Source organism: Chaetodon auriga, chromosome 3 (assembly GCF_051107435.1).
Source record: "Chaetodon auriga isolate fChaAug3 chromosome 3, fChaAug3.hap1, whole genome shotgun sequence".
NCBI classification, from domain to species: Eukaryota; Metazoa; Chordata; class Actinopteri; order Chaetodontiformes; family Chaetodontidae; genus Chaetodon; species Chaetodon auriga.
This window is the reverse complement of record NC_135076.1, coordinates 9,242,441-9,270,275: the sequence shown is the minus strand read 5'-3', so window position 1 is coordinate 9,270,275 and position 27,835 is coordinate 9,242,441. Positions and strand designations below refer to the sequence as shown.

At 40.9% G+C, this 27,835-nt stretch overlaps 1 protein-coding gene across 1 annotated transcript; it reads right to left on the bottom strand.

The window, feature by feature from the left end:
* Window positions 1-14,231: 14,231 nt before the first annotated feature.
* On the bottom strand, window positions 14,232-26,669 carry cp (ceruloplasmin). Its single transcript, XM_076725818.1, has 24 exons — window positions 26,521-26,669; window positions 25,175-25,419; window positions 24,866-25,078; window positions 24,201-24,374; window positions 24,032-24,123; window positions 23,490-23,652; window positions 23,234-23,372; window positions 22,950-23,089; window positions 22,033-22,173; window positions 21,878-21,922; window positions 21,559-21,773; window positions 20,736-20,886; window positions 20,392-20,604; window positions 19,571-19,775; window positions 18,614-18,753; window positions 18,381-18,509; window positions 17,997-18,103; window positions 17,790-17,845; window positions 17,540-17,611; window positions 15,091-15,182; window positions 14,855-14,994; window positions 14,706-14,762; window positions 14,349-14,454; window positions 14,232-14,257 (listed from the first exon to the last, which is right to left on the bottom strand). Exons 1-24 carry the CDS (start codon window positions 26,667-26,669, stop codon window positions 14,232-14,234), a joined length of 3,210 nt encoding a protein of 1,069 aa, XP_076581933.1.
* Window positions 26,670-27,835: the final 1,166 nt, after the last annotated feature.

Here is a 27,835-nt window from a genome sequence, read left to right as displayed (position 1 = left end):
ACAATGAGCAAGAAGTGTCTGGACTCTAAATGTTTGATCAGCTCATTTTAATTCTCTCTGCATTGAGGGCAAAGGTGCTAATTTTCTCTGATATTCTGGCTTGGTCAGTGACAGCAGATGGGCGTGTTACTGGGGTAATGAGAGCGTTCCACAAAGGTCATCCTGTTGATCGACAATGAATCCACTACATTTTTTCACATTCAGCTGGATCAATATACAGTTAGAAAAGAGAGACACTGGGACTACAACATTAGAACTATACAAGATAAACATAAACAAAAGAGAAGAGTTATACGTGTTGTACGCTCCTGAATTATGTGTTCACCATTTCACTTGCTGTTATGTAGGTTTTGTGGTTATTTACATGCAAAAAAAAAAAAAAAGTCATCAGAATGCAGGACATTAACTGTCTAATTGTCAAATTTTCCTGGAGGACTACCATGACCCCCGCATAATACTACTGATGAGAGCAGGAAGAGTGAACTAAAAACAAATTGCAGGCTGGAAAGCCAAAACAATGAGCTAAAAGATGGAGTAAATCTCAAGAACTGCAAAGTCAGCTGACAATTTTCTGTGCATCACTACAAGCAACATCTTTCATATGTGTTGTATTGGTAAGATGTATTGGTAACATAAATATATTGATTATAGCTGTTTTAAGTTTGAGAAATCAGTCAGACACTGATGTACAAAGAAGAACCATTTGTACATGTGAGTTTTCAACTCTAAAGTGAGTATTAAACAAAGCCCTAATAAACTAAACAGCCTCATCTGGGGCTAACCAGTGTGCTGCTGTGTGCACTGTCATGTCCAGTGATCACCTTGACAGGATGTCACATGGGACTCAGCAACAAGTCAGCTTTACTCGAGGTCAAGAATTGCATCAGAAAAACAAGGATTAAAACCAAATCAAAAGCCATTTCTTGCAACATTTTTCCTCACCCTGACAAAAATAGAGGATAAGCAAATACAGAGATTTGTAGATCAAATTAACTTCTCTATTATTCCTTACAATCCTCTAGTATAGATTTTCTTGAGTCAAGGGCAACTTCACTAAAAAGGATGAGAGCTCGTTAATGAAAAAAGAGCCTTCAGGGATGAGCCAAGGACAACTGGAGAAAGCTATAATTTCCAAGTGGGAGCATTTCTATCAGAATGGCTTCTTAACTGCAGATCATCAGAGAAAGTTACACAGTTTCTGATAGTTTGAGGAAAATACTGTGGAAGCTGGTCGTCATCTGTAAAATGAATGCTTAAAGGGTTTAACTCTCAACTAAATGATGGTTTCAGCATGAAGTCAAATGGTTTATCTTTATTAGAGCCAGGTCAAGGTTGGGCTGGGCATGTTTAAATCTGAATGAAACTTTATATGTATGTTTCTTCCTTCCAGGAAGCAGTTGATTTCGGTTCACCTCCATATGATTTGTTATTTTACCTGCAGAACCTTGTAAGTGATAATCCAGCACAGTGAACATCATGTCAGCATTTATATTCTAAAATTCATCTCTGTTGTATAGTAATCCATTGCACTTGCCATATCAGTCAGCACTTATTCCTGCATTACAATGTAATGATAGTAGAACATAAGCACATTTCAAGTCTCTGCCAGTGGATTTCCATACCAAACAAAGGCTGCTAGAAAGGAAACATATTCAGAAAATGAACGCATATTTCACACTTGTATGTGCTTTGATGTAAACAGGCTGTAATATGCAACATTGCTGATACAGCATATAGCTTTGGTGGAGGAGTAGTTGGAGAATGTCGAACTGATGTTTACGTGTAGAAGGAGCATGGACTCCTTCTACACTTGTAGCAGGATACTGTTAGTGCATTCAAACACCCTCACAAATCAGCATAACAACCACAAATAAAGCTGTTTTCTGATTTTACATCACTATTGTCAAGGTTTGGTCAGGTTTAGGCAGAAAAATTGTTTGGCTGTGGTTGGAGAAAGATCATGGTAAACATGTGTCAAAGGGTGATGTTTTGTTGACCCATCCAAACACCCTGACTACCTCCCTCGATGGGCTCCATAACAACACTTTGTTTCCACCTTTGCTCTCAATGGACAGGAGTCATGATTGCTAAGGCCACAGAGGGGATTTTGTCTTTTAAAAATGAATAGCATTACTGACACCGTTATTTTTCTTGAGAAGACAGTCTTGACTTCTTTGTGTGTAGTGTATCTCGTTATTTACTGAGATTAGCAACACAGAGAAACTTTGGCAACTATACTAAATAGTATTATGTTTGGAGATTGGACAAGGTCCCCCCCTGAAAGCCAACAGGTGGTTGATGGAAACTCTCAGTTGAATCTTCCTGAACATCCTGGAGTTCATTGTGTGTGGTGAGCTGTACAATAGTAGGTCTTCAAGACAGAAAGGTAGTATTTCAGTAGTAAAGAATGATGTCCAAGGACAAATTGGATTGAAGAAAACCCACAGGTGGATCATCATGGTCAAATATGGTGATGTCAGAACAGTGACTGACAGCGTGGGAAAGTGGAAGTGACAGAGAAGATTAGAAGAGGAAGAAACAGCATAAATTCACCCATAGAGGAATAAAAGCAGAACATGAGAGAATTTAGAAGCTAAAGAGGTCACGTCAAAATGTGTTGTGCTGAAACTGAGATCAAAAGTATGTTTCTGCACGAGGGGTCATGCAGCAGGGACTTCCTGTCCAATTCAGGCTAATGTAATGTCTTCAGCCACTTAAAATGGGGTGGTGAGGTGGTTTAGGGTCATTGTGTTGCCAGAGACATGCAGGTGTTGATGGACATGCAATCTAAGGGTGAAATCAGTTATCTGACACTCTGTCTAACCAACAGACCACTTTGCCACCCACCATCTGCCCTCCAGTCTGACTAAATCAGCTGTATCGTCCTTTCGTTAGCTCATTGTTCATTCAGTCCTTTTTAATACTGCAAATCCTCTGCACTAAATAGTTTCCATTCAGTTTGATCAGGCTTAGGGCAGAGGACAGAAATGATTTATGACTTTGTGACTTTAAACTGCTCACAACAATGGATTCATAATTACTTTTAAGGTGGGCTGAAAGGTTGCCAGTGACCCGAAACAGAGCAACCATTTCTGGAGAAACTGGCTGAAACTGATGGGGTGCTGAGCAGTATAAGGTGGTGCTTACACCAAGTAGAGCTTAAACATAATGGCCTGTTAAACATGCAATTTGTGAAAACTGATAGCCGCTAATGAAGCCTGTGTGTTCCAAATTAGCTGAACAACATCCAGCAAGTGAAGCCTTTTATAGAAAAACAAGAGGAAAGACAAACAGGACATCTGACAGCAGTGGATGTTCAAGTCTCCAGGGAGTGTTCATCTGCTGTTATCGAATGTTGCTGAAAAACTTGCGTCTTGAGAATCAAAGTCCCCAGATTCACAAGCACATTGTTTCAGAATTTGACAGCAACAAACAAACCCAAGGTCATTCAATCACAGCAACACACAAGAGGTGTTTTTCTCCTCTTTTATTTTTATTTTTTGTCACCAGGAGAGTCAACTACAGAGAATATAAATGTCAGAGCGCATAGATGTCCTTGGCTAAACTCCATTCGAACTGTCTTATTTTAGACAAGATGACCAGCTGGCACTTAAACAGAAGAGGAAAAAACAAACTTCAAACAAAATTCCAGCTGGACTTCCAATTCCCCAGGCAGTCACTTTGCCTTTTCCTTTTGTTATGTGTCACTATAACTCAGGATAACAAGAATTAAGTCCCTTCAGGAAGACTGCTTTAATCAATATTTGTGCACTTTCAAGTTGTAGTCTCACTGTAATAATCTGGCATCAGCTACTGTAAATAGAAGAGAGAGAGAATAGAAAACCTCAACTCTCCACTGTATGTGTAAATGTTTGTTGCTACAAGTACTGCTCTTGTCTTTATCTAAAATTAAATCTTTTCATTACACTGGATTGAGTATGTCTGCACCAATCTGCTTAAAAGCCACAGTTCTTAACATGTCTTATCAAGAGCGAAATTAGCATTCTACTCTCATATATTCTGTAATCATCTTCCAATTATCACAGCACCTCATGTGAACAAGGTGACACACCATAGGCATCATACTCTTGTACACTTCAGTACATTTCAGTACAGTACACTCGAACAGTTGGAAAGAAGCAAAATGCCTCCTGGACTTGTGTTTTTGCAAAGTCCTAAAATGTTTGTACTCAATGTATCTGCATGCCCTCTCTCTCAATATCCATTTTCAGCATGATTGATGTTTTTATGGGTATATTTCAGATAATTTCAGTTGATTAAGGTGAGGGGAAGATTTCAGACTTGGACGAATATTTAAAAAAGTCAGCACTGACTTAAAGCATTAGAAAGGATGTGTTTTCCTCTTTCAGTATTAAACTAAAAGCACCTGTTTCCAAGGGAAAGAGTAAACTGTCAAGCTACAGTAAAGAAAGCCATGATTATACAGGATGTTCACCTGAGCCTCAGGTGTCCTGTGCCTTTTTGATCTCACCGTCTACCTCTACGACCTCCCTACAATAACTGTGCAGAATGTAACGCTTCCAGGAGGGAGTTTCTTCCAAAAAATATATAGCAAAACCATTTAGCAGTGTTTAAAGGTAATTTTGGGAGATGAGGTAATTGATGAACCTTTATTCCCAAAACCTTTGGCCTTGGCCTTTTGGACTTGGCTGCAGGGATTTGCTTTGATCGAGCCACACGAGCATATGTGAGGTCACCTACAGACGATCAGGTCTGACTCACAGTTGGCGTTCGTCCCAGAAGTGTTGGTTGATGTTGAGATGATAGGCAGGCATGTTCTTCAACATGAAACTGGAAATAAAAAAAAAAAAAACAGTTCTTTGTGGGACTGGTTTTGTGCAAGGGGGCATAGTCATTTTGTCCATTTTCAACCACCACCAGGCGAAGGAAGCTCCGAAGGAAAGAGTGTTGTCGCTGCCTTACCAAACAACTGCTGTTACTACTACTGAAAGATCAGATTTCATTTTTTGGTTGATGTTTTGGAGGTGCAGCATCCTTTAGAGCCTGGTCATCTATGGATGTGTCTAGCTCTCATTGGATAATTGGTGACTGAGCCTTCTTGCAGAGTGAACACGAGGCTGTGCTTTTAAATAAAGATTCTTCCAGTTGGTCAGCCGGCTGGGTTGTCTATGCACAGCAGGCTGATGTAGTCCAGAAATTCTTCTCTCTAGCCTCCAGCTTCCCCTGTGGGAACCTAATATATTCCCAGGCCAGATGAGTGATGTAATCCCCAACGTGCTGTGGGTCTGCCCCTAGGGTCTCCCCTCAGATGGATGTGCTCAGAAAACCTCCAACGGGAGTCTTTATCAGCTGCCTGAAGAATCTCAACTGACTCCTTTTGAGCTGAGTTTCCTTAAAATATCTCAGCTCCATGACTCAGCCCAGCCTCCCTGCAAAGGAAACCAATGTGAGTCACTGATATTGTTCTGTCAGTCAGTACAAAATGGTAATGATCATAACTTCACCTTCACACCATCTCCTACACCACTACCCTCACTGCAAGACTGTAAGACAGTTGAACTTTTTCACTTGGGGCCACGACTCACTCCCCCCGTACCATGGCCTCAGTCGCTCCACACGCAAATCCCTCTCTCATTTTAAGGCACTGGGCACCCTTTCACCATAATTTTTTGACATGCAGGGCCCAATAGTTTTCTATAGAGAGTCCATTCTCACTCCCAACATAGTTGGGTTCCTGTCCAGTGTGAAATGAAAAGTGAATATCAATTTCTTTTATAAATTAAGTAAAATTACACACATAATCTGATGCATGTAAGAACAGAACGTAACTAACATAGTTTTATAAGCAAAATCACGATTTTCCCAAACCTAACCCAGTAGGTTTGTGCCTAAACCCAATCAAAGTGCAACTGCTTCACAATATTAATCACAGCGTTATTATTTTTCTCAATAGGCTTTATTTTGAAAGTGTAACTGGAAGTTGCTAAGCAGACATTGCAGACATTTTATTATTGCTAACTTGACTGTGGAGCGCTGCATGCTGAAAAATGATGCTGAAGGAGCACCCACTGCCTTAAAAAGTGAAACCAAGGGGCCCTGACTGCTGTGATGAGTTGAGAGTGAGAATGTGTGCCCAGCAGCAGTGGTAGAAGTATTCAGATCTTTTACTTGAGTACTAATACCACACTGTGAAAATACTCCACTACAAGTAAAAGTGCTGCATTCAATCCAAACTAAACTAAAAGTATATAAGTATTATCAGCAAAGTGTACTGAATTTAAAAGTACTTGTTAAGCAGTGGAATGGTCCCTGTTAGTGTTATATCTGATGTTTTTGGGTGCATATTACTGCTGCATTCATGTCTGTGTTGAATTTTACTGCTGTAAATGTTTAAGGTTGAGCTCATTTTAGCTACTTTATATATTGCTGGGACAATGCATCATTTTCTAACAGTGATCATCAACTGCCAATCTGCAGGCCACATCAGGCCTGCAAAATTTTAGTACATTCAGGGAGAAAAAGTACATTATTCACCAGCGGAAGAGGCCCAGTCCCACCTGACAGTGATCATTAATTAGCTAGAAGAACCTCTGGCAACGAGACAAAAGGACCGTAATTCATAGATCACTCATTCTAGAGAACTGGGGACTGACTGCCTCTTTAGCAGAGGCTAATAAAAATAACATTGATCTTGTAAGGAAGTCAAAATATTAAACAATAATCTGTTAATTAGACCTATATTTATTATTATCATTATTTGAGAGTCTGGTGCAAACAGGGTCTGCTTAGAAAAATGTAGTGTAATGTTTACTGCACTGCTGTCCAGTGAGACCCACCTATCTCAAAAAGTAAACTTTTCACGATCCAAGAAAACAATGACAATGCATTTTCCAGCTAATCCAAGAGGGCTTTGAAATAGTTTATTGAGGTGAAGGACATGCATAGTAGAGAGTTTTCTCAATGGAACACTTAATCTTCAGTTTATCCAAAAAGTTGGAGATGCATGATTTTCACTGGACAGGAAAAAAAAATTAAATCTGAAAAGTAACTGGTGACCAAAACTATCAGACATTCAGTGGAGTAAAAGCTCTATATTTGCCTCTGAGGTCTGGTGGCATAGAAGTATGAAATGAAAGTAGACAAAGTAAAGTACAACTACCTGAAATTTGTACTTACAGTACTTGAGTAAATGTACTTAGTTACATTTCACCAGGGACAAGGAGACTGACTTGATATTGATTACATTGTGGAAGATCTGCAGCTTTTACAGCTCGTTTTAAAAAAGGTGGAAAAAATGAACTTGAAGCAGGTCATTTTTTGGACTGTGAACTCAAAGTTCAAAATTGCGAACTGAATGTGAACTAGTTCATTTTAACCCATCTGAACTGAGCTTTGAGCTTCTCTTATAAAGCTTTCACAGCACTGCTTGAGACAAAGTGCCACACACTTTAGCAGCGTTTAAAAGGCAGTTTGGTTATTGAAGAATGTGATTAACAGTTTCAAATAATATACGCAATATGTTTTCAGACAATGTTTTGTAGAGCTCTTGAGTAACTATACGTCCATCATCAATGAAAAAGATCAAGTGTTGTCTTTAAAACGAAACAGCTGAACACAAAATGTGAATTCATTTGCTTTCACACCTATTTCAATGACAAAGGAAGAGGATATGCCAAACTGAGGCAAAGATGGTACTTAATGCCCGACAACAGATGGCTCGCACACAAACTGCGAGCGGAGAAGCACAGAGGCACAGGAATGGCTGAGTAGAAAAACATATTCAGGCCAAAGTCTCCAGCTTCCTGACAGATACTCGTGGGATTAGGGTGATTATGCATTTCAACAGTGGATGGATTTTATTGCTAACTGTTGGTGTGTGGTTTTATCCATCAACTACCCAGACTCATACCTGGCCTGAGGGGATTTTTTATTCTGCTGACAGGTGGCTGGTGTTTTTCTTCTCATGGGAAGGCGAGGAGATGATAATATGGTGTGTTTCATAGGGTTTATATATTCAGAGTGAGAGCCACAGAGATCACACATGCTGTCCCCTGACATCGGACCTGCTCTGTTTCCATAGAAACGACACAAGTGCACATGCCTGTCTCCTTCCAGCCTCGCCGGGGGTGGACAAGACCTTTCTTCTTCTGTGGTGCAGGAAGGTTGTTTGGTAGTGTATCATCATTATCGCAATCATCACCCTTATGGTTGGTCTCATTTGGTCTCCGACCCTGAAACTGCAAACTTTTATTCTGCAAGTGTTTTGTGTGCATTGTATTACTGCACGTCTAACCCCTGTGTACATAATGTTGGTGGTTTATCACACGACTGTCAACTTTCCTTGTAAAAATTTTGGATGTTTTTGGTAATGTATTTTAACTTTAAAGCCCCTTAAAACTTAAGAGGCTTTAAATCTGAAGTATTTCTCAAATAAATCAATACTTGAATAAATAAATATTATATGACGAAATAAGAAAAAACATGGGGGATAAAACATCCATCCTTTTTTAACACTATAACTCTACTTAGTCAAGGTTAGTCTGCTTTATCAACACCGAGCGGGGGTGGTTTGACTGACAGCGCTGGCAGCACAAGAAAACAACCCCACAACTGTCATCACATCTTGAGTCAAATGTTACTAAACTCTGACTGGTGCATGGAAATACTTGACATCACTTTGTTTCCCACTGAGCCCCGCCCACTTCAAACCTATGAGAAAAGCAAGGACAAAAACACAAATATGAAAGTCTCTCATGTGAAGCAAGCAAAAAGGTTCAAACTGATCCACAGTAAGAAGCTTTTAATCAAAAGATTGTTCTCTACAGATTAAAAAAATAATAATAATCACTGTCAGACATGCAACACACCCATCCACCATCCTACATCCATATGGATGTAAATCCACTGTGCTGGTCTAGGCATCCATAATGCTGAAGTGTGCTGAGCAAAACACTGAATCACTACCACCTCAAGGACTATTGCCTTACAGCTGGGCCAGTTCAGTGGTAAACAGAAAAGATTAGACAGGGAATATGGTTACAGGAATTACTGTATAAATGTGTTCCTGCCTTTTAAATTTGTATATTTTTTATGCAAATGTGGCATTTTTCAAATTATTAGTATTTATCCCAGAGAGCTTGGGTCACATCCATACTGTCTACCGTGGAGTCTTTCTTGATACTGTACGAGAAGATGGTGCCTAATTCTCCATAAGGTGCCTTTAGACCTGCAGTGTGGAACTCTTGTCTCGCTGCTTTCCCTCCCAGTGTGAGAATTTGCCACACTCACCAGATATAAAACCTCTGGTATACTGCAACATACAGAAATTTACATGGCTCATTTGGCAAGCACTTGAAAGTAACGGATGTTCAATTATATGTAAAAACCTGCACTACCATTTTAAACGGTATTGCACTGGTCTACAGGTTTAGATTCTAGCAAAACACTAATATAAATTGAACCTGCAGCACCCAGATGTTCATTTAATAACACTGAAATCTGGCTAAAACAATCTCCCCATAACTCCCCTCGGGCTCGTTTTTTCGTGAGTAATCAGTTCTTTCAATTAATGTGGGGGCATTCATTTTCCCCCTCTAAGTGCTCTCACTACAAGCTTACAAGGACACTAATCTTGGTTAAAAGTTTTGTGCCAATTCACAAACCAAACTTTCTTTCAGAGGCAAGCAGCACAGCCAAATCTGCTGTTGCACCCGTGTTAAAGGTGAGGAGAGAGGTGTTAGTGTGAGTAATGTGTTTTGAATGGACGGATCTCGAGACAGTAAGTTGTTGAGGCATTGTGAAGCTCAGGTGGCCCCCTGACCCCTTGGACCTCTGCCCAGTAAGCCTGTTCAGTAATCCATCCGTGGTGTTTTGGACTAACAAACTCAAATCAGCCTAGTTTTATTAATCAAACTTGACTTGCATATCTTTCAAATGGTTGACTACATCCAGATTTAAGAACAATTGGCTGCTTCCATAGTGTGAAGGCTCACAGGAAGCACAGCCTTCAATAAACATCTGCTTTGTTTGGTTCTTAAATGTGCAACTTATTTCTTGCTCGCAGCATGCTGTAGAGCTCACACTGGGCTGATCTGAGTGTGAGAGACAGAGAGAGAAAGGGAGAGCATTTGGTAAAACATGTGGTAAGAAATCCCTTCACATCGTATTACGAGCCAGTTTAGCTCTTACATTTGGAATTCACGCCTGTCTCCATGCTCCTTTTAACGCCTCTGCAGTTATCAAATCATTAATTAAGCTTATGTCGAATCTACCCAGAGAGCCTGGTGTGGGAGAGAGATACAACTGCAGGCACCACCAGCCATCTGCTTCCAACATGATGATGTTGCAGGCAATCTGTCCTAATAGGCCCTCTGTCCAGGCAGAGCCAGCATTTGTTTCAGCAACAAACTGACAACTGAAACTGGGAAGTCTGCATCAGAAAGCATCCCACTATAAAAGACCATAGAGACACCTACATGAAATGTAATTACCCACTCAAAAATAGATGCACAGATGTACCACAACATGCACATAATGAGCCCTCCGGAGAGCTGATTGCATACCTTTAAATCCACTAAATTAGGTTCTGATTTCTGGATTTAGGTTGCACTTTTTGCTCCAATTCAGCCTAAACTACTTTAGCACATTAGAGTGGCTGCATCCTGCCCTCCCATTGGCCCGGAGAGCCAGTCCATCTGACTTATTGGCCATGTGAATGTACAGTCACTTTTGACTATTTTATTGGCACAGATCATTGCTAGCAAAAGGCTAATATTTAAGAGCAACACACCCACACACTCTCCATCATATCAACAAACACTTCTCAGAACCAACTGACCATACAATAATAATAATACAATATTTTAAATCTAAATTAAAAAATGATACTGTAATACTGTAAAAAAAAAAAAATTGTTTACAACCAACAAGCACAAAGCTGGATGTGTAAGCCTCATCAACATCGCAGGCTATGTTGTACCCATATGTCAATGTGCCTGGGCTGCTCTGGGCCATCTATCTGGTACGGTGGAATGGGCATGTTGTGTAGTGCGTCCAGCGCACTGCTGTAGGGTTCAAGGGTAGCATGTTGATGGACAGCACCATGGCGGTTAATGGCTGTGCACACAGTGCGCACAATGTTCCCTCCTCACTGGTCACAGATGTCCAGAATCCATTCATGCTAGTGTTCTCCATTCATAGCAGTGTTTTCCATTCATAGCAGTGTTTTCCATTGAGCACACCTCTGTCCAGTCAGCTCTTAGAAATGTCTATTTACATGTGGTGTGCGTGTGTGTCACTTGAACATAAAATACCATTTGCACGACAACATAATACTCCTTCAAATGCATAGTTTCTTTTTGCAGGAGATTTGCAGAGTTTGGTCTTTTGTGCTTGCTCTTGGATTTGTGCAGAGCTCTGAGAACACGGGTTTGCAGACAATGTCTGTAAACAGAGAAAAACTCTTCTAGATTATAGTATGTATCTCTGTCATATTTTATTTGCTTTGCTTTCTAAATATCTTCTTTTCAAGGTCCACTTCTTTTCATGAACACGAGCACATGAACTCTGCCAGGTGTTGGCAATCTGGAACTTACTAAGTGGAATTAGAGGGAGGGAGGGAGGAAGCCTTGGGATCTTTTTTCTTTGTGCTTGGTATTTTCATTTTCCTCTCAGCTCTAGCAAGACTAACTCCAGCTTGAATATGATGCTCTTGAGTTATTGCACAGTTAAATGAAAAGGTAAATGAATACTGTACAGCTACAAACTTAATGTGGTTACCTAACTTGACTGCTTTAATTGTCTTTTCACACCCATCTGATATGTAGGTGGTTTTTACCAGGAGGTAGCCTATTTAAAGCTGCTATTTGATTCATGTGCCTGTTTTGTCTGTAGGGCAAGATTACCCCTCTTTTTCTTAAAGTAATGATGGCTTTCACTGTGAATATAGTCAAGTTGCAAGATACTACAAAAAAGCTCTAAACCAAGTTTTTGGTCTTCTCTTCTCAATGGTGGTGCCCTAAGTTTTCCAAAACTGTTGGCTCCAAAACTGCGGCTGACAAAGTTAAGAGTTAAAGTTGAGCCAAGTCTAAAAATGTGCTTGACAAGCTCAGTCTGTGATGTCTTAACATGGCCACAGTACAGATGATGAACCCATTTTATCTGAGTAACAACATGGTCTTTCCTCTGGTGACATTTTCGAGCCACATTTTGAGGTTTGAATCAAAGAATGACAGAATTGTTCTTTTTTCATCCATGAAACAGTTTTGTGTCTGGTTTGTATGAACATCAGAGCCCCACATGCTGTTCACATGGATTTCATGCTTTTTATTTTGTTGTGTAAAAACTGACCTGTCAATCAGACCGCAGTGTCATGCTCAGCTGGCCTCAACAACATCTAAGAGGAGATGCACAGTATTTTGGCCAAGTAGATAAACTCAAGTAAGGTCACCATAAGTGAGAGTGAGAGCGAGTGTCAGGCAAAGTTTCTCTAGTTGTATGTGACAGAGCTGTTAGCACATCATTGAGATTCAGTACAGGTTTAGATCAGAACTGGCATTATTAGTACCATTTCATGGTCTGAATCTTTTAAATTCCATTTCCTTGCCAGCTAATGGAGGACTGTAGGTGGCTGCTGAGACACTGATCTGAACTCAGTACAGTGCCTGTGTGTGTGCGTGCATGTGTGCGCGTGTGTGTGTGTTCAGTGATACGTAATCCTCACGATCTGAGATTCCTTTTTAAACAATGAAAAAAGGGGCAAAATCAGAATAAAGTGGCTCCTCACAAGCCTGTCAAACTGCATATTTATTTAGAAAATGTATTTGCAGCTTTTATCTGAGTCTGAGACATTCAAAGTGACTCATTGCACCGTCTATTCATGGGATAATTTACAGAATACTAAACTGCATTATCGAGCACTTTCATCGTGACACTAGACTCCAGGAATCACAGAGAGAGCTTACAGGACTTGTAGGATATGTGGCAACCTTCAAATGGAATGAGTGACTGAAATAGTTTCTCATCAGCACTTGTGCACTTATTTCTCCTATTGGTACCAGCCCCCCCCCCCCCCCCCCCCCCATAAATGTCCCTCAGTGGGACACTGACAGGCTCATAGTTGCATCATCTTGAAACCCCATAAGTCAGTGTACCTGAGGTGATTGTGGATGCCTTGTCCGCAGTGACACCTGCTGGAAGAATAAAGGAACAGCATGAGAGAGTCTTCAACTGACCTGCTGTATCACACAGGGTGAACCACACATTGAAACCAAAGTGTGTTACTCCTGCATTGACAGTGTTTCTGTTATTGTGTCCATGTTTGTAGAAAGTCAGACCATCACACTGCGTGAAACAGTCACAGTCCAGCACCTACAGAAAGACCTGTGTCAGCGACATCTGAGCTGCCTCACACTGATGACTGTGACTCTAACAAACAAGCCGAGCAGGTCACTGAGTGCTACCACTGCTCAACTCCATTCCGTTGAAGTCATTGTTCTGCCACCTACTGGTGGCTCAGACTGAACCTCTGCTTGTGTCAATGTATGATTACTAGATTTTAACACCACTTGAAAAGACAGGTCCTAACGATGATGTAAAAGTGCTGCTTTAGTTGATATTGTACTTGTCAAATTTCCTAACATTTGCAATTAATCCAACTGCCCAAACCAACTGACATGCAGTGAACCTGAGCCTTTTTAGGGGCCACTGCGAAGTAATCCAGCCTTTTTTAATTTACCAGAGTTAAGTAAATACAAATATCAGACTTGTTAAGTATTGGTCTTGAAATCTTGACCCAGAAAAACTTTGGGGGCATCCTTGGCTGACTGTTAATATTCAGAGGCTCTTCCACAGGATACAGGTTCCCCTACAGACCTTGTAGGTTCATAGTTATATCGCTGCAAAAAACAATATTCACAAGCTTGACATGCTGTACTGTCAGGCTATAGTACCCCCTGCTGCCTGACTGCTGTCATTACAGGCCACACATACGAGTCATACAAAACTTAAATTTGACTTTGAGGTTTTCATTTTTTATTTTTTCAGTAGTCTTACAGTCTTGATTGTCACTTATAAAATATCAACAATTCTTAAAATGCATATTTTAATCTAAAATGACACTTTGGTTGTTATGTTTTATTCTAACTACAGTAATTCCATCAGCTTTCCAAAGAGAGTTCAGTGAACAGGGAAACTGAAATTAAATTTTATCTGGTCTCTGTTTTCTCTCAGAGTCCATTTTCCTCAAGTGTTCAGCCAAAGATTCCCTTCTTCTTTGCTGTCAAGGAGAAACAAAAAGCATTCTCATTATCCTCCATTACTGTTTCTCTCAGTCCAAATTTGTCTCCCTGCCCAGTTTGTTTCCTTACCTTTTTCGGTAACAGTATACAACGCCTCCATGCCACCTTTAATGTGGTCAGTGACGTGACAGTGGAGCAGCCAGGAACCAGGATACTGAGGACGCATCTTTACTGTCTGAACAGGAAGAAGATGGGAGCGCCACATGAATCACTTTGATTCATTTTTAGTCATGTTATTCATGTCAAGCCTTTAGAGACAATGATGCAAAATCTTCTCCTTTAACCTGGAAGTTACACTAATGACTGAGTATTTATTGACATTAAAATATAATATACAGCACCTTTTAATGTTTTTTGTTTTGTTTTGTTTTGTTTTTTTCAAAGACAAATGAAATTAGATGAAGTCGAGATGTTTGGAGGTTTTACCTGGAAAGTTGCTGGAAACAGCTCGTATGAATCCGTACGATGAGGACCTCCACCCAGCTGAAGAGAGGGAAGATTTGTTTGTACAACAGTGTGTTTGTATAATTTGTGATGGTGTAGTCAAGTACTGCACGTTTGTATGTTTCATATACCTTATATTCCACACTGTGTCCGTGCCAGTGTACGGTGTGTATGTCCACATCATTGCCCATTGCCATCAAGTACCAGTACACCTTATCACCCACCTCCATGTTCAAACCATTCAGATTGGCATACATATAACCATTAATGCCTGAAAAGCACACAAACACAAGCTTCACATCCTTAGATTAAGAAAGAAAAATCTGTCAAAATGATGCTGTTCATTTTGTGTGTATGTTTATCTCACTGTGCATCTTGTTGCTCTCTATAAAGGTTTCATCATCCTTCAAGTTTGGGCGAGGAGTCCTGATGTGGGTCCTGATATTTTCATCCAGATACCTGGAATAACAACAACGGTGATGATTTGTAAATATTGCCATAATCGTAAATGAACAGCAGCTTTTTGCTGCAAAAAATATCCACACCACAGACAGTGCTATACATAGTATTCTGACAATGATGTGTACAGTTGGCTTAGTTAGTTTAATTCCTAATATTAGACTCAGTGATTAATTCATTTAAAAACCTTGTTCTTAGTCTTTCACACCAAACCTGGAAAACACTACAGCCAACACTGTTCATCATAGCAGTATAGTGAATTATATGTGTTTTTATCAAATTTAGTCCTTAAAACAGATTAATAACATGTAATTACTGTAGGTGATTTTAATGTCCATATGGACATCAGTAATGATAGCCTTAGTGCTGTGTTTATCTCATTATTAGATTCAACTGACTTTTGTCAGAGTGTACATGAACCCACTCACTGTTTTAACCACATCCGCAATCTTGAACATTTAAAAGTCTTTCTGTAGAATCCTCTTTTATCAGCCCCTTATTTATTGACATTTGAATTCCTATTACTTGACTCATTTGGCAAAAATTCCTACACTACATGTCTCTCTCAGAGTGCTGTAGCTAAATTTGAGGAAGTGATTCCATCTGTATTTAATTCAATGCCTCAGTATAACCCCTCTTAACCCCATGCCAACTGTAGTCCCTCCCTAAATGATCATCTTGTTGTTCATGCTGCAGGCTCACTGCAAATGACATTCGACTCTATTGACCCTTTAAAAAAAGAAAAGATAATAAAACAGAGGAGATTCGCTCCATGGTATACCCCTCAATCCCACAAATTAAGCAAACATCACAAAAACTTTGAAGGAAATGGCATTCCACCATTCGGGAGTAATATGGCACGAGTAATATGGCATATATAGAAAGGTTCTCCACAATGGCAGAGTAGCCTTTTACTCGTCATAAATAGATGAAAATAAAAGCAGCCCGGTTTCTTTTCAGCGCTGTAGCCAAGCTGACAGAGAGTCATAACTCTGGTGAGCCGTGTGTTCCTTTAGCCCTCAGTAGTAACGACTTAATGAGCTTCTTTAATGATAAAATTCAAACTATTAGAGACAACATTCATCACCTCCTGCCCTCAGCTGACTTATTTCCAAACACAGGAACCCTAGAAACAGCTGTAAAGCCTGATATAGACAGTATATGTAAAGAAAACAGTTGCATGCAGTATGTAGGCTATTTAGAATTTACGGTGAATCCATGTCACTGCTTTTCTCTCGTCAACGCTCATCAGCTCATTTCAATGTCTGTCCACAGGTTTTAAGAGCAGGTTTAAAGCTTTGGTGAAGCTTATATTTATTGCTGGCTCAGGTGACACCTGACCCATCCCTCAGTTATGCTGCTATGGGCTTAGACTGCCAGGGGATTTCTCATGATGCATTAAGTTCCTCTCTCCTCTTCTCCCTCTCCATTTGAATGTACTCTTATCCCATCAGTGTATACTACAAAATGGGCATCTCCTCTCCCCGACAGTTTTGTGCTTTCTCATCCCTCTCCTCTCCCCTCCTGTCACTTTCTGCAGGTTATTTTGGCCTCTGGAGCTGAAGAGTCTGGATCTGTGATTGGAAGCCACCCACTGCCCCCATGGTCCTGTTCAACACCCACTGCTACTATTATTATTATTATTATTAGTAGTAGTAGTAGTAGTAGTAATAGTAGTAGCTCATATCTTTATGTGGATATGTGGATTTTGCATTGTGCTAATGAAACCCAACCCAACCAGTTGAGGCATATGGCTGCCCACCCAGAGCCCGTTTCTGCTCTTTCCTTGCTGTGCCACTGTCACCAACTGCTGGCTGCTATCAGGAACATTAGCCACCTTTCTGTGAAAACCATGGTGTTGCTGTCCATAATCCATTTATGGAAGATGATTCACGGCTGCAGTGCATCCATTTTGTTCACCAGAGACCGAACATTGGCAAGGAAAATGCTAGGTGGAGATAGCAATGAGGAGTTAGTTTTGGCTTAGCCCTCGTTTAATATCTTGACGCCCACTGCAAGCACCAGCCAACGGAGCGAGGTTGGTAGCCTCTGATGTCTAAGCAATCTCTGGTCACCAATACATTTCTCCTGGTTCCAAAGTTCCTGTCATCTCTAGGCGACATAAGCAAGACTGGTCAAAGTGAACAGACAGAATGTGCAGAATCTGGAGAGACGCTGAACCTCCCGTTAGGCATATGCCACCATCTTACACCAAGATGGCAGTGCATGGTCTGTACACCTCACTGTCAATTTCACTGATTTATTTTCCACTGACAAAACTATCCCAATGAAAAATACTGATAGACAGTTGAGTGGATTGTTATTGTGTGGGAGTGTATTATTAATTTTTAACTTACCAACTCTCATTCTCATCAAAAACCAGGAAAAGCAGCGCAAACTCTTCTACTTCCTTCTTCAAACCAAATGTTCTGAAAGCAGTTTATAAAACTGTACATTAGCAATACAGTATATTTGTTGTGTCATGCAGTACAAAGTCATCTACCTGCACTTGAAATCACACAAGCACACTGTATACAGCAGAAATTTAACAAGTACAAACTAGGTCAAAGTAATTATCCATTAATGTACAGATGTACAAACACTCACCTGCCCCAGCTACGGCGACAGATCACCAACGGACCAATCAGACCGCTGTACAGGTCCTGGCAGACAGAAAGGCAACATAAGGGTCTGAATACTTCTGTGTGGTATGTGTGTGTGTGTGTGTGTGTGTGTGTGTGTGTGTGTGTGTGTGTGTGTGTGTATGTGTGTGTGTGTGTGTGTGTGTGTGTGTGTGTGTGTGTCTTAGCGTACCTTGACAACATCAACAGTGGAGTAGTATGCTGACACAGAACACTCCTCTTGCTCTGCAGTTGGTCCTGTATTCTTTGTAACATACCAGTAGTAGGTGTGAGTCTCACCTGGGAAACACATTGTAGTTATTTTTTTTTTTAAGGTTTTGAATATCATGCTATATTAAGAAAAGTTACACACAATGTTGTAGAGCTGTGTGGAAGGACAGATTGTACAGAGACCAACTAATACACAGGCAGAAATTAAAGCCATACATGCTTTAATATTATTACACAATAATAATTAAATAAATTGACTGTTAAAACAAAGTATTTGGGAATTTTCTATTTATGTTTTTTCTTTATTGCCTGCCTCCCTGACAACTGGTGTTCTTCCTTTCTGTACCTGGTTGGGTGTGGTAAACATCAGGGGTCTCTGTCTTGACTCCATGGGCGTGGATAGAATATGCCCTGGATGCCATGTTTTTAAAAACCACCTTCACCTTATCGCCCACATCGGCATGAATCATTGGACCTGGGTGAAGGGAAAGGGCTCTAATTACTAAGACAAGTCAAGCTTAACAAAACGTTTTACTTTGCAGTCACAGTTTGTGCATTTATGCTGCTCTGAAAGCCTACCCATGATGCCAAGGTGTTCCATATCGGCTGTTCTCTCCACCTGCTTGGTGAACTTGTCACTGGTGAACTGGCGATAGACTACTTTCTTGTAACGGGAACCTATAAACCCACCCTGCTGATCCAGGAAGACAGGAGCAGGACTGCAGAGGGAGAGAGACAGGCTTATTTTGCAGAGGAATACTTAAGGGTTGGTGTGTTTGCTATGTTGCACTGTCCTGTTTCTACAGTAGCCCAGAATGGACAAACCAAGCACTGGCTTCAGAAAGCACCATTCACATTTTTCATGTTTTTAGCAGCCACCATAGGGGAAGGTGAGGCAAGAGGTATTCATTTGGTTGCAATCTGTAACCTCACCACAGGACATATAAATAATGGATGGTGGTATTCTACAGTACATTCTTCAGATTGGTTGAAACATGGAAAATCACAAAAACCAACAATAGTTAGGTTTTCATTCAAATGTAACAAATTGTAACCAAATTGGCAAAAGAAGAGGCAAATAACAGCACATTTCCATCCACTAGCATTATGCATAAAATTAGGAGATGGTTCGTCAAGATAAACACGCAGTGAAGTTAATTTTCTTTGTAGCAGGAAAGGGCCTGAGTAAGCATCTCAGCGCTGCTGACAAGGCTAAAATGTGGCTCTGCCCCAGAAGGTGTGTCTCTTCACCCTCTCCATGTCCTCGGGTACTTCAACCAGGGGAGCTGTGCTGCTTTAGAGGGGTGGTCCAAACAGCACATTGGGAGATATTTGAGACATGTGCTACTAAATATTTCTCTGCATCATATGCTGCCATGCCTTAATTCTTGATGCAACCATGGTTTTCAATGTGTAGATCTCCTCCAGATCTTCATGACTGCACATAAGCTCTTTGAGGGTGAAGCCTATTTGAAATAGAACAGCTCAGTCTCACTCTGTAGTGTTCCTGCTGTTCATGTGCAGGTGGTACTGTACCTGTCTTGACCGCGGAACATCTCAGTCTCCCAGGTGCGGTTTGGAGAGTAGTCCCAGTCTGTTTCCATGGCAGCGATGTAGTAGGTTTTTGAATGGAGCATAATTTCACCCTGACGCTGAAAGAGGCTGCACTTCTCTACCGTGTAGTTGGCTCTCATCCCACCACGATAATGGTTCACTGTTGGAGACACCACTTCAAACTGACCTGAAACACACAAACATTACATGTGCAGAAATATACAATGCAGGCTTAATAATAACCCCAGACATCAGTCAAATGTAAGTTAGTTTGCTTGAAGATTGTTCTTCTCGCCAACCTGTGTTCAGTTACTTTTCTGTATCATAAAACCTGCTAAAGCCTACTCCAAATCCTGATCCATTTGTCACTGTGAAGGTTTGACTAAGAAGCATTTTTGCATAGGCAGATTTCATGATACAAGCCAGAGGAGTGCACTCAGGAGAGTGTACATCTCCATCAGGTGTGGAGGCATGTGAGTCTAGCAGTTACCTGTTAAGATGAGTGAGGAGTCAGCAGTCAATGACAGTATAAAACAGAGCAGTCAGTTAGATAGTTTTTCAAAAATGACAAATCATCGCAACCGTGAGAGGTCCTTGAGCATATGGTCACAAATGTCAACAAAACAATATTAGGCTGATGGGTTCATATTAGTTGTGGACAGGTACACACAAACAACAAAGTCTGATGTGCTATATTTTAGGAATATGATAGAATGTCACCAATAAACCAAACCAAACTTTTCATGGCAATGTTTATTTGTTTACTTTTCTATACTGTTAGAGTTTGAGAGAGAGATACATACCCATGCTGTCTGGCTGCATGGTGACAGTGTGTGAGATGTGAGGGAAGACGCTGATGGAGTCCCGTCTGTTCTGGTGGTAGATGAAGCGGTTTCCCTGGAAATAAAGGCTGTTGATGTCGGTCTCTGAACCCAGTCCTGACAGGTGCCACGTTACTTTGTCCCCATTACACATAGTCAGACCTGGGAGGTTCCTGTACACAAACCCATTGATGGCTAAAAGAGAGACACAGAAATAAAAAAGTTTATCTTCACCACAAAGGATTCACATTTTTAGTGATTGCAGAAATCTGAATTCAGTCTGATCCTCCTGATGATCAGTGTGTGAATGTGTGTCTCCTACACACCGTGCATCTTGTTGCTTTCCATAAAGCCCTCATCCTCCTTGTTAACGGTGGTGGGAGCTGTGGCGAAGGTCCTAATGTTCTCATCAAGATACCAGCTCAGGTTCTCATCAAACACCGTGGCCATGAGGTGGAATTCTTTGTCATAGTTCTTCTACATGAGGAGAAGTGAGACAAAAGAAGAGGAAACGTGTCACACTGTGGTTTCATCAATACCTTTTGGCTTACAAACTGGTTAGTAAGTATCAAACATAACAGCACTCATTCTGGCTCCTTCCCTCCAACAGTCATAAGATAAATCTGAGGAGTTATGGGATGATTAATGTGGCGGGGAAGAAGACACAACAAAGTTCTAATACACAAATCTGTGTTTGTGACCAGAACATACCTGCATACTGGTTCCAGACACATACATGACAACTGAATATGATTATCAAATCAGCTTTATACTGAAGTCAGCACATATGGTGCCATCATGTTGGTCCATGACTCATAGTTGTGTTTATGGACATACAGAATTATCCAGCCATGCTTCTTTTCATTCGAGTCTTCAGCTTCAGTAAAAGCGGTTTTAAGGTTTTTAACCTTGCACTGAGATTCTCATGTGGCCCCCTTCAGCCTTCTTCATTGAGTGATGAAGTACTTCTGATATCGCTATTCATACTAAGATCATATTGCCACAAACCAGATATGTATCAGATAAAGGACCACATGTACCGCAAACATCCCACAACTCAGAGCCGAAAATACCACATTCAGTGAGATGTAATCTGCTCAAACACTCATCATATAATTCTAATATATATATCATAATATTGATTCTGACCTGGGCTCCTTTCTTCAGAGATCCTTCTCGACAGACAAGGAGCGGTCCGACCAGCCCAGAGTTGGTGTCTTTAACAGGGTCAACTCCAGAGTAGTACAGATAGGTCAGACAGTCAGCCTCACCCTGTACTGGACCAGCATCCACTGGCACTGTCCACTCATAGGTGTGCACCGTCCCAGGTCTGACCAGAGCAGCAGGGGGAGGGGTGACCACTCCTGAGTAAATACATTTACAAAATGAAAGAGAGCTATTATTATAAGTAGATTTTTATTAAAGTGCGATTACTCAGACTGGTACTGAAATTCGGGGTTTAACTCACTTGGTAGTTTTTTTAGCTCCCGTAGTTTCTTTTCTGTATAGGACTCTGAGGAGAGGAAGAGTAGAGGAGAAAAGACACCAACACATAAAAAAGGGTGAGAAGGCTTTTCATGTATCATATAAAACAATGAGCGCAGCATATGTGCATGTATTAACCTTCCAGTTCATTGTGATAGAGCGTGCCGTCCTGTTCCACACTGTACTGAACACCATGTGGTTGTATGCTGTAAGCCCGGCTCGCCTTGTTCTTAAACACCACTCTGATTGTGTCCTTTTCTTGTGCTCGCAGCACAGGACCTGCAGACGTGCATGGACACAGACACACAAGCACACACAGGGTTGTTGGTTAATTTAATTCAGGACAAAGGACCTTTAGGTGGCATTTGTTTCTAAGATACACTATCTCATCATAACAAGATCCTGCTGACACAGTTCCAACATTTTTGCTGAACCCTGAATTGAAGCCTGAATCTGGAACGCGTCCAGTCATGTAATGGTTTCTTTGTGTCAACCAACTGTTAAAGCAAAGATGGTTGTCTGTCCAAAATATGAGTAAAGACTATCAGCATTGACGTTTTCAGAAGTGATGCAAGAAGGTTAGAAGACAAGATGATTTTCTAATCCACAGCTGTAGAATTTAGTCAAGTTTGATTCACATTATAGCCTCTGAAATGTGAATATGTTCAAGTTGTGTGATTGGCTTAACTTGGATAGGGGAGCAAGACTAACTAATCTCCTAGATAACGGTGGTGAATTGTAACTAAGTAAATGTACTCAAGTGCTGTACTTCTAAGTACGTCTGCTTTATTTGAGTCTTTTTAAACTTTCTGTTTGTACAGCCAGGTTACTAAATTAAAATCATCAACAGTATACAAGTACAGCTAAAACAATTAGGACATTAATGTGTCATACAAAAACATTTTATGGTTCCAGTTTCACAAATGTGAGGAGAATCTTATCCCTCATTTTGAGGTTTGGACACTTGGGTGGAAAAAATTGTGACGCTTTACTTTCTGTAAAGGATACCGAATACCCTGAGAATGAGCAACCAACCCCAGCCCAGCCTGGTTTACCCAGAATTCCAAGGTGTTGCTCCTCTGGGGCACGCAGCATCTTTGTTGTGAAGGTGTTGTCAGTGTATTCCACATAGCGAACCTTCTTATAGCGGCTTCCAATACGGTTTGGACCTTTGGTTACAAACATGTCTGCTTCACTACACACACACACACACACACACACACACACACACACACAAATACAAATTATTCATGGAAATGGTGTCTTACAGAAACATGAAGACCCACCAGGAGCCTTTCCGTGAAAATGTGTCTGTGCATGTGTGTATACAGTAACCAACCTGTCATTAGGCAGCGTTGGGGCATAGTCCCAGACATCTTCTTCAGCAGCAATGAAGAATTGTCTGAGCTCACCGTGTGGTCGGGGTTTATGGACGTTGGGGAAACACTTCTTGATCTCAAATATAGCCTGCATTCCAGCTGCACAAAACCACAAACACAAACAATACTTAACAGAACTGACAGAATGTCTCATCTGAGTCAATAACTTTTGTGAAATGGCCGACTTCATGTTAAGAACGGGGGATGTGAGCTCACCCATCAGATGGTCATTGACAGTGCACGTCAGCAGCCAGTGTCCGGGGTTGTCAGCCACCATTTCCGCTGTAGTGCTGGAGGCGGGGAAAAGACTGACCGTGTCTGTATGGTGGTTCTGTGTGGTCAGGATCTGACCATGGAAATGAACTGAATGCATGTCCACCTGTTGTAGATAGATGACGGTTTTAGACAAGGTGCTTATGGCTAACACCAAGACGTGATGGAGGCTTTTCCTGAACAAAGTCACACATGTTCTCAAATTACTTTTTCAACTATTAGTAGATGTAATTCTATAGAGAGAACCAATGTAATTTTGACATTAAAATTATTGAAGAACATTGGTGAAAGAGACTGCAACAGACTTTTAGCAAGTACATTGCATCCAATAACAACAGCAAGTGTGAGATGCATGTTTAAAGGTATCCCCACATAAGCATATCTTAAAATTTGAGACGTGAAAGTTAAACATTACACAAGCAATTTAAAAAATCCCTCCACCGTCAGAGATACTGGTTAGTAGTGAGAATAGTAATGACACTTACCTCATTGCCTAAGCCAATCATATGCCAGTGGATCTTGTTGCCTTGGCACATGCTCAGTCCAGGCAGGTTGCCATAAAGTAAGCCGTTTATACCTGCAATCCACACTCAGAGTTAAAGGTATTTGTATGTGTATGTGTATATGGGTGTGGGTGTGGATGCTCCCCCTCACCGTGCATTTTGTTGCTCTCAATGAAATCTTCATCCTCCTTCAGGTTTCTGGCAGGATTCGTAATGTGCGTCCTGATGTTTTCATCCAGGTACCAGCTGAAGTTCTCATCTGTCACCATGAACAGCAGAGCGTACAGATAGTCTCCTGACCTGTCTCCATGTAAGTCCAGAGTTCCTAGGAGGAGAGGAGAAGACATTTCCAGATAATGCGCATTGATGTGACACACTTAAAGACCCTGAAAACGTGTTTCCTCACTTAACGTCTTATTATTGGTAGAATTGTTAACAGTTGTTTGGTCACTGACTCCAATCAGATCACATCCATCAGGTCCTGATAAACAGATCAGCTGCATTTCTGACTCTTGTTAAATAAATCCTAAATATGTTAATTTTGGTCATTGCTAATTTAGTCATGAATATCTAATGCTACAAGGAAATAGTTTCCCATTGCTTCAAAGCTTTTCATAAAAAGTTAATGATGGGAAATTCACTTCTGTTTTATCGAGCCATGTTCTTCTCTCACACACCTGTTGATCCACAGGTGTGCAACAGTTTAGCTCTTTTAAAAAAAAAATGGAAATGGAAGCCTCAAAATTATGCTCAAGTACAGTACATGAGTAAATGTACTAGTTCCAATACTAAATATCATATTAGAGGTCAGGTTACCTCTCTTACAGATGATGAGCGGCCCTATCAGTCCTGAGTTGATGTCTTTCGGTGGGGAAACGTGGGAGTGGTAGAACCTGGTCATGCAGTTGTTGTCCTCTGATGTTGGGCTGTGGCTGTCTGGGAGGGTCCACTCATACGTCACCGTTGCACCAGGAGCCACTGCGTCATCACGCTTCAGCTCTGGACCAGTACCGTCTGGGTATAAGGCTCCTAAAGAGACAGCACATGAACACAGAGATATCACATCTCTCAGTCTGTGAAGTCTGCCCATGCACTGATCTGTGCATCAAGTCATGACGCCCTCACCCTCATTGCCCTTGCTGTAGTTCAGCCCATGTGGGTGGATGCTGTAAGGTCGGGACGCTGAGTTTCTCAGGTGGACGATCACCGTGTCTCCATGCTCAACCATCAACAGGGGTCCTATGAAGCCCAGCCAGTCTGACTTCACCACCTCTGTCCTGTAGGTGGCGTCACTGTACTGCTTATACACAGCCTTCTTGTAGATGGGGCCAATCCGCTGGGGGCCCTTTTTTAAAAAGACTGAGGCTTCTCTACAGAGAGCGAGAGAGAGAGAGAATGATATGAGTTTTGAAAAGCACAGATGAAGCACATTTTGTTAACAATGGCTCAGTTCCATTAAGAGTCCCAGTTAGCCATGACAAGTGAGCCAGCATACAAAGTACCCGGACCCTGCAACTCGCTCACCTAAATAGAATTCACAACTACAGTTGTGACAACTACAGCGGTGCTTTTCCTGCCGTGGAATGTCTAATCGTCCAGACAAAGACTGTGAATCTGCAGAAGCTAAATGGAATCCAGCCTTTATTTATTTATGTGCTTTTCCTAGTGTGACACATGTCTGGGGAAAGAGTTTCATTGACTACACCATATTGTGATGTGTTCTGCTGGTGTAATGTGTGTATGTGATGTCTTGTGCTGGCCACAGTGCTTTTACAGGCAGGTTTCAAAGTAGAAAATCAAATAAAACATAACAAATTGATAAAACAGGTAAAGGTAAAAAGGCAAAAGGCCTTTTGCACAAAAATCACAGCAAATAGAATCTATGGAAAAACTTTGCTGTCCAAAGAAAATCTTTAAATTTGGTGATACTGAATTTTTCTTAGATAAACTAAAATATTAAGTGCATCATAAACATAAATTTGAAAACCCATTAGATTATTGTAAAAATTAATTTTCACAGCAAAAAAATAAGGTTGTTTTTCATGCATTAAAAGCCATTTGGATATGGCTTTTAGTTCTGCTAATATGAGTGTCAACTGAAAACTGTAAACACATGGGACTTAAAAATGGCAATAGATGGAGGCAACTTGAAATTGTGAAATTGAAGATCTGAGCAGTCTAGGATGATAATTCAAAAAGCTGAACTATCCATGTATTTTAATAGAGAGCTTTAAATGAACAGTAGTCAGTGTGTCTGATCAGTCTAGAGGTGTAGTTGCCGCCAGAGCTACTGAGAAACATGGAGAAAGACTTGAGGAAATTGGAGATTATAAACAGAGTGTAAACACTTTAAGATTTAAGGGGAAGCCAACAGAGAGAACATATGTCTCTTTTTCAATGAGCTCCAGGAGGGTTAGGGCTGACTGATTGACTGCAACATGATCAAGACAATGTCCTGTCTTTGTACTTACTCATCCTGCTGCAGTGTGCGGTTTTGAATGATGTTCATCCCACTTGGGGCGTAGTTCCAAGACACCTCCTCTATCCTAAGGAAGTACTCTCTCCTCATCCCAGACACACATACTGCTGCATAACACAGCAGCAACACCAACCGAGGCATTTTGAAGATATTCCACCACAAACACCAGCAAGTCCACAGCAGAAATGCCAAGGAGGAAGACGAGTCTTGATGTGTGTACAGTGAACCAGAAAAACCAAAAAAAGCAGACCACTGACAGACGTTTATCAGTCTGTCTGAGAGACTTTAGACCCTCTGTGAGTCTTTATAGTCCCTGGGTTGACTGACAGTTGGCGACAGCCAAGCAGGCCAGAGGGTTCACTGACCAACAGGCAGGCTTTGAACCAAACTCTCTATCTGATCAAAAGGTTACACTTGCATAAGAACAGAAAACGTTTCACTCTGCGTCATCCATGTTTGATTGCCCAACCACAAAGAGGTCAGATTTAAGTTACATTTACATCAGAGTTTATGTTATGTGTTTTTGGTTGGAACATAAAAAAAACAGATCTGTACCACAGTGAAAACACTTTTGATCCAGTCAGGACTGCTGTTCAATGTTCAGTGAAAGAAACTGTGACTCCTGATTTCCTTGCTTAGATTTGTGTGTTTCACTGTATTGAATTAATCCACTCAATCAGCCTAACTAAGCTAAGTAGCTTAATTACTTGAACACTCAGTTGAATTGCTTCTATCTGCCTCTTTTTTACGGCCAATTAATTCTACTTTCAAAACTGGTGTATTAGTGTTTAAGGTTTATCGAGCATTTTTATTTCTTATGTGACTTAGACAGAAAAGGAAACATTCTCCACCCAGCCATATTGTGATATTGTGTGATTAATTTGCTGAAAAGTAACTAATGGGTAAGTTTGGGTCCTGATATGGATCAATACCAGGCAACTCTGGAAATTCCAGGATGGACACTTTAGTCCAGGAATTGATTACAACATACTGTGTGGCTGCACACACACACACACACACACACACACACACACACACACACACACACACACACACACACAAACCAACATTCTGACCTATCACACCCTAAGTTAATATTGCATTTGTGTCAGAGGCCCCCCTCCCATCACATGTGCTGATGGAAATATGACATTTAGTGAAACAGCTTGGAGGAGGTGCAGGAGGGGAGTCAGACAGGCATACACACATACACACATACTTACACATCTACTGTGTCTCTGCTGCATGTAACATACTATTAAATACCAACAACTTGTGGGATTTCAGAGCGCAACTGCTGACTGTCT

Bases quoted from the DNA above. Each gene is read 5' to 3' on its own strand.
- cp (XM_076725818.1), bottom strand. From the start codon at position 26,669: ATGCCTCGGTTGGTGTTGCTGCTGTGTTATGCAGCAGTATGTGTGTCT. The intron at 23,090-23,233 runs GTTGGTTACTGT...GTGTGTGTGTAG, and splicing joins CCAACGCTGCCTAATGACAG to TGAAGCAGACATGTTTGTAA. The intron at 19,776-20,391 runs GTATGTATCTCT...TGTGTGTTTCAG, and splicing joins CATGCAGCCAGACAGCATGG to GTCAGTTTGAAGTGGTGTCT.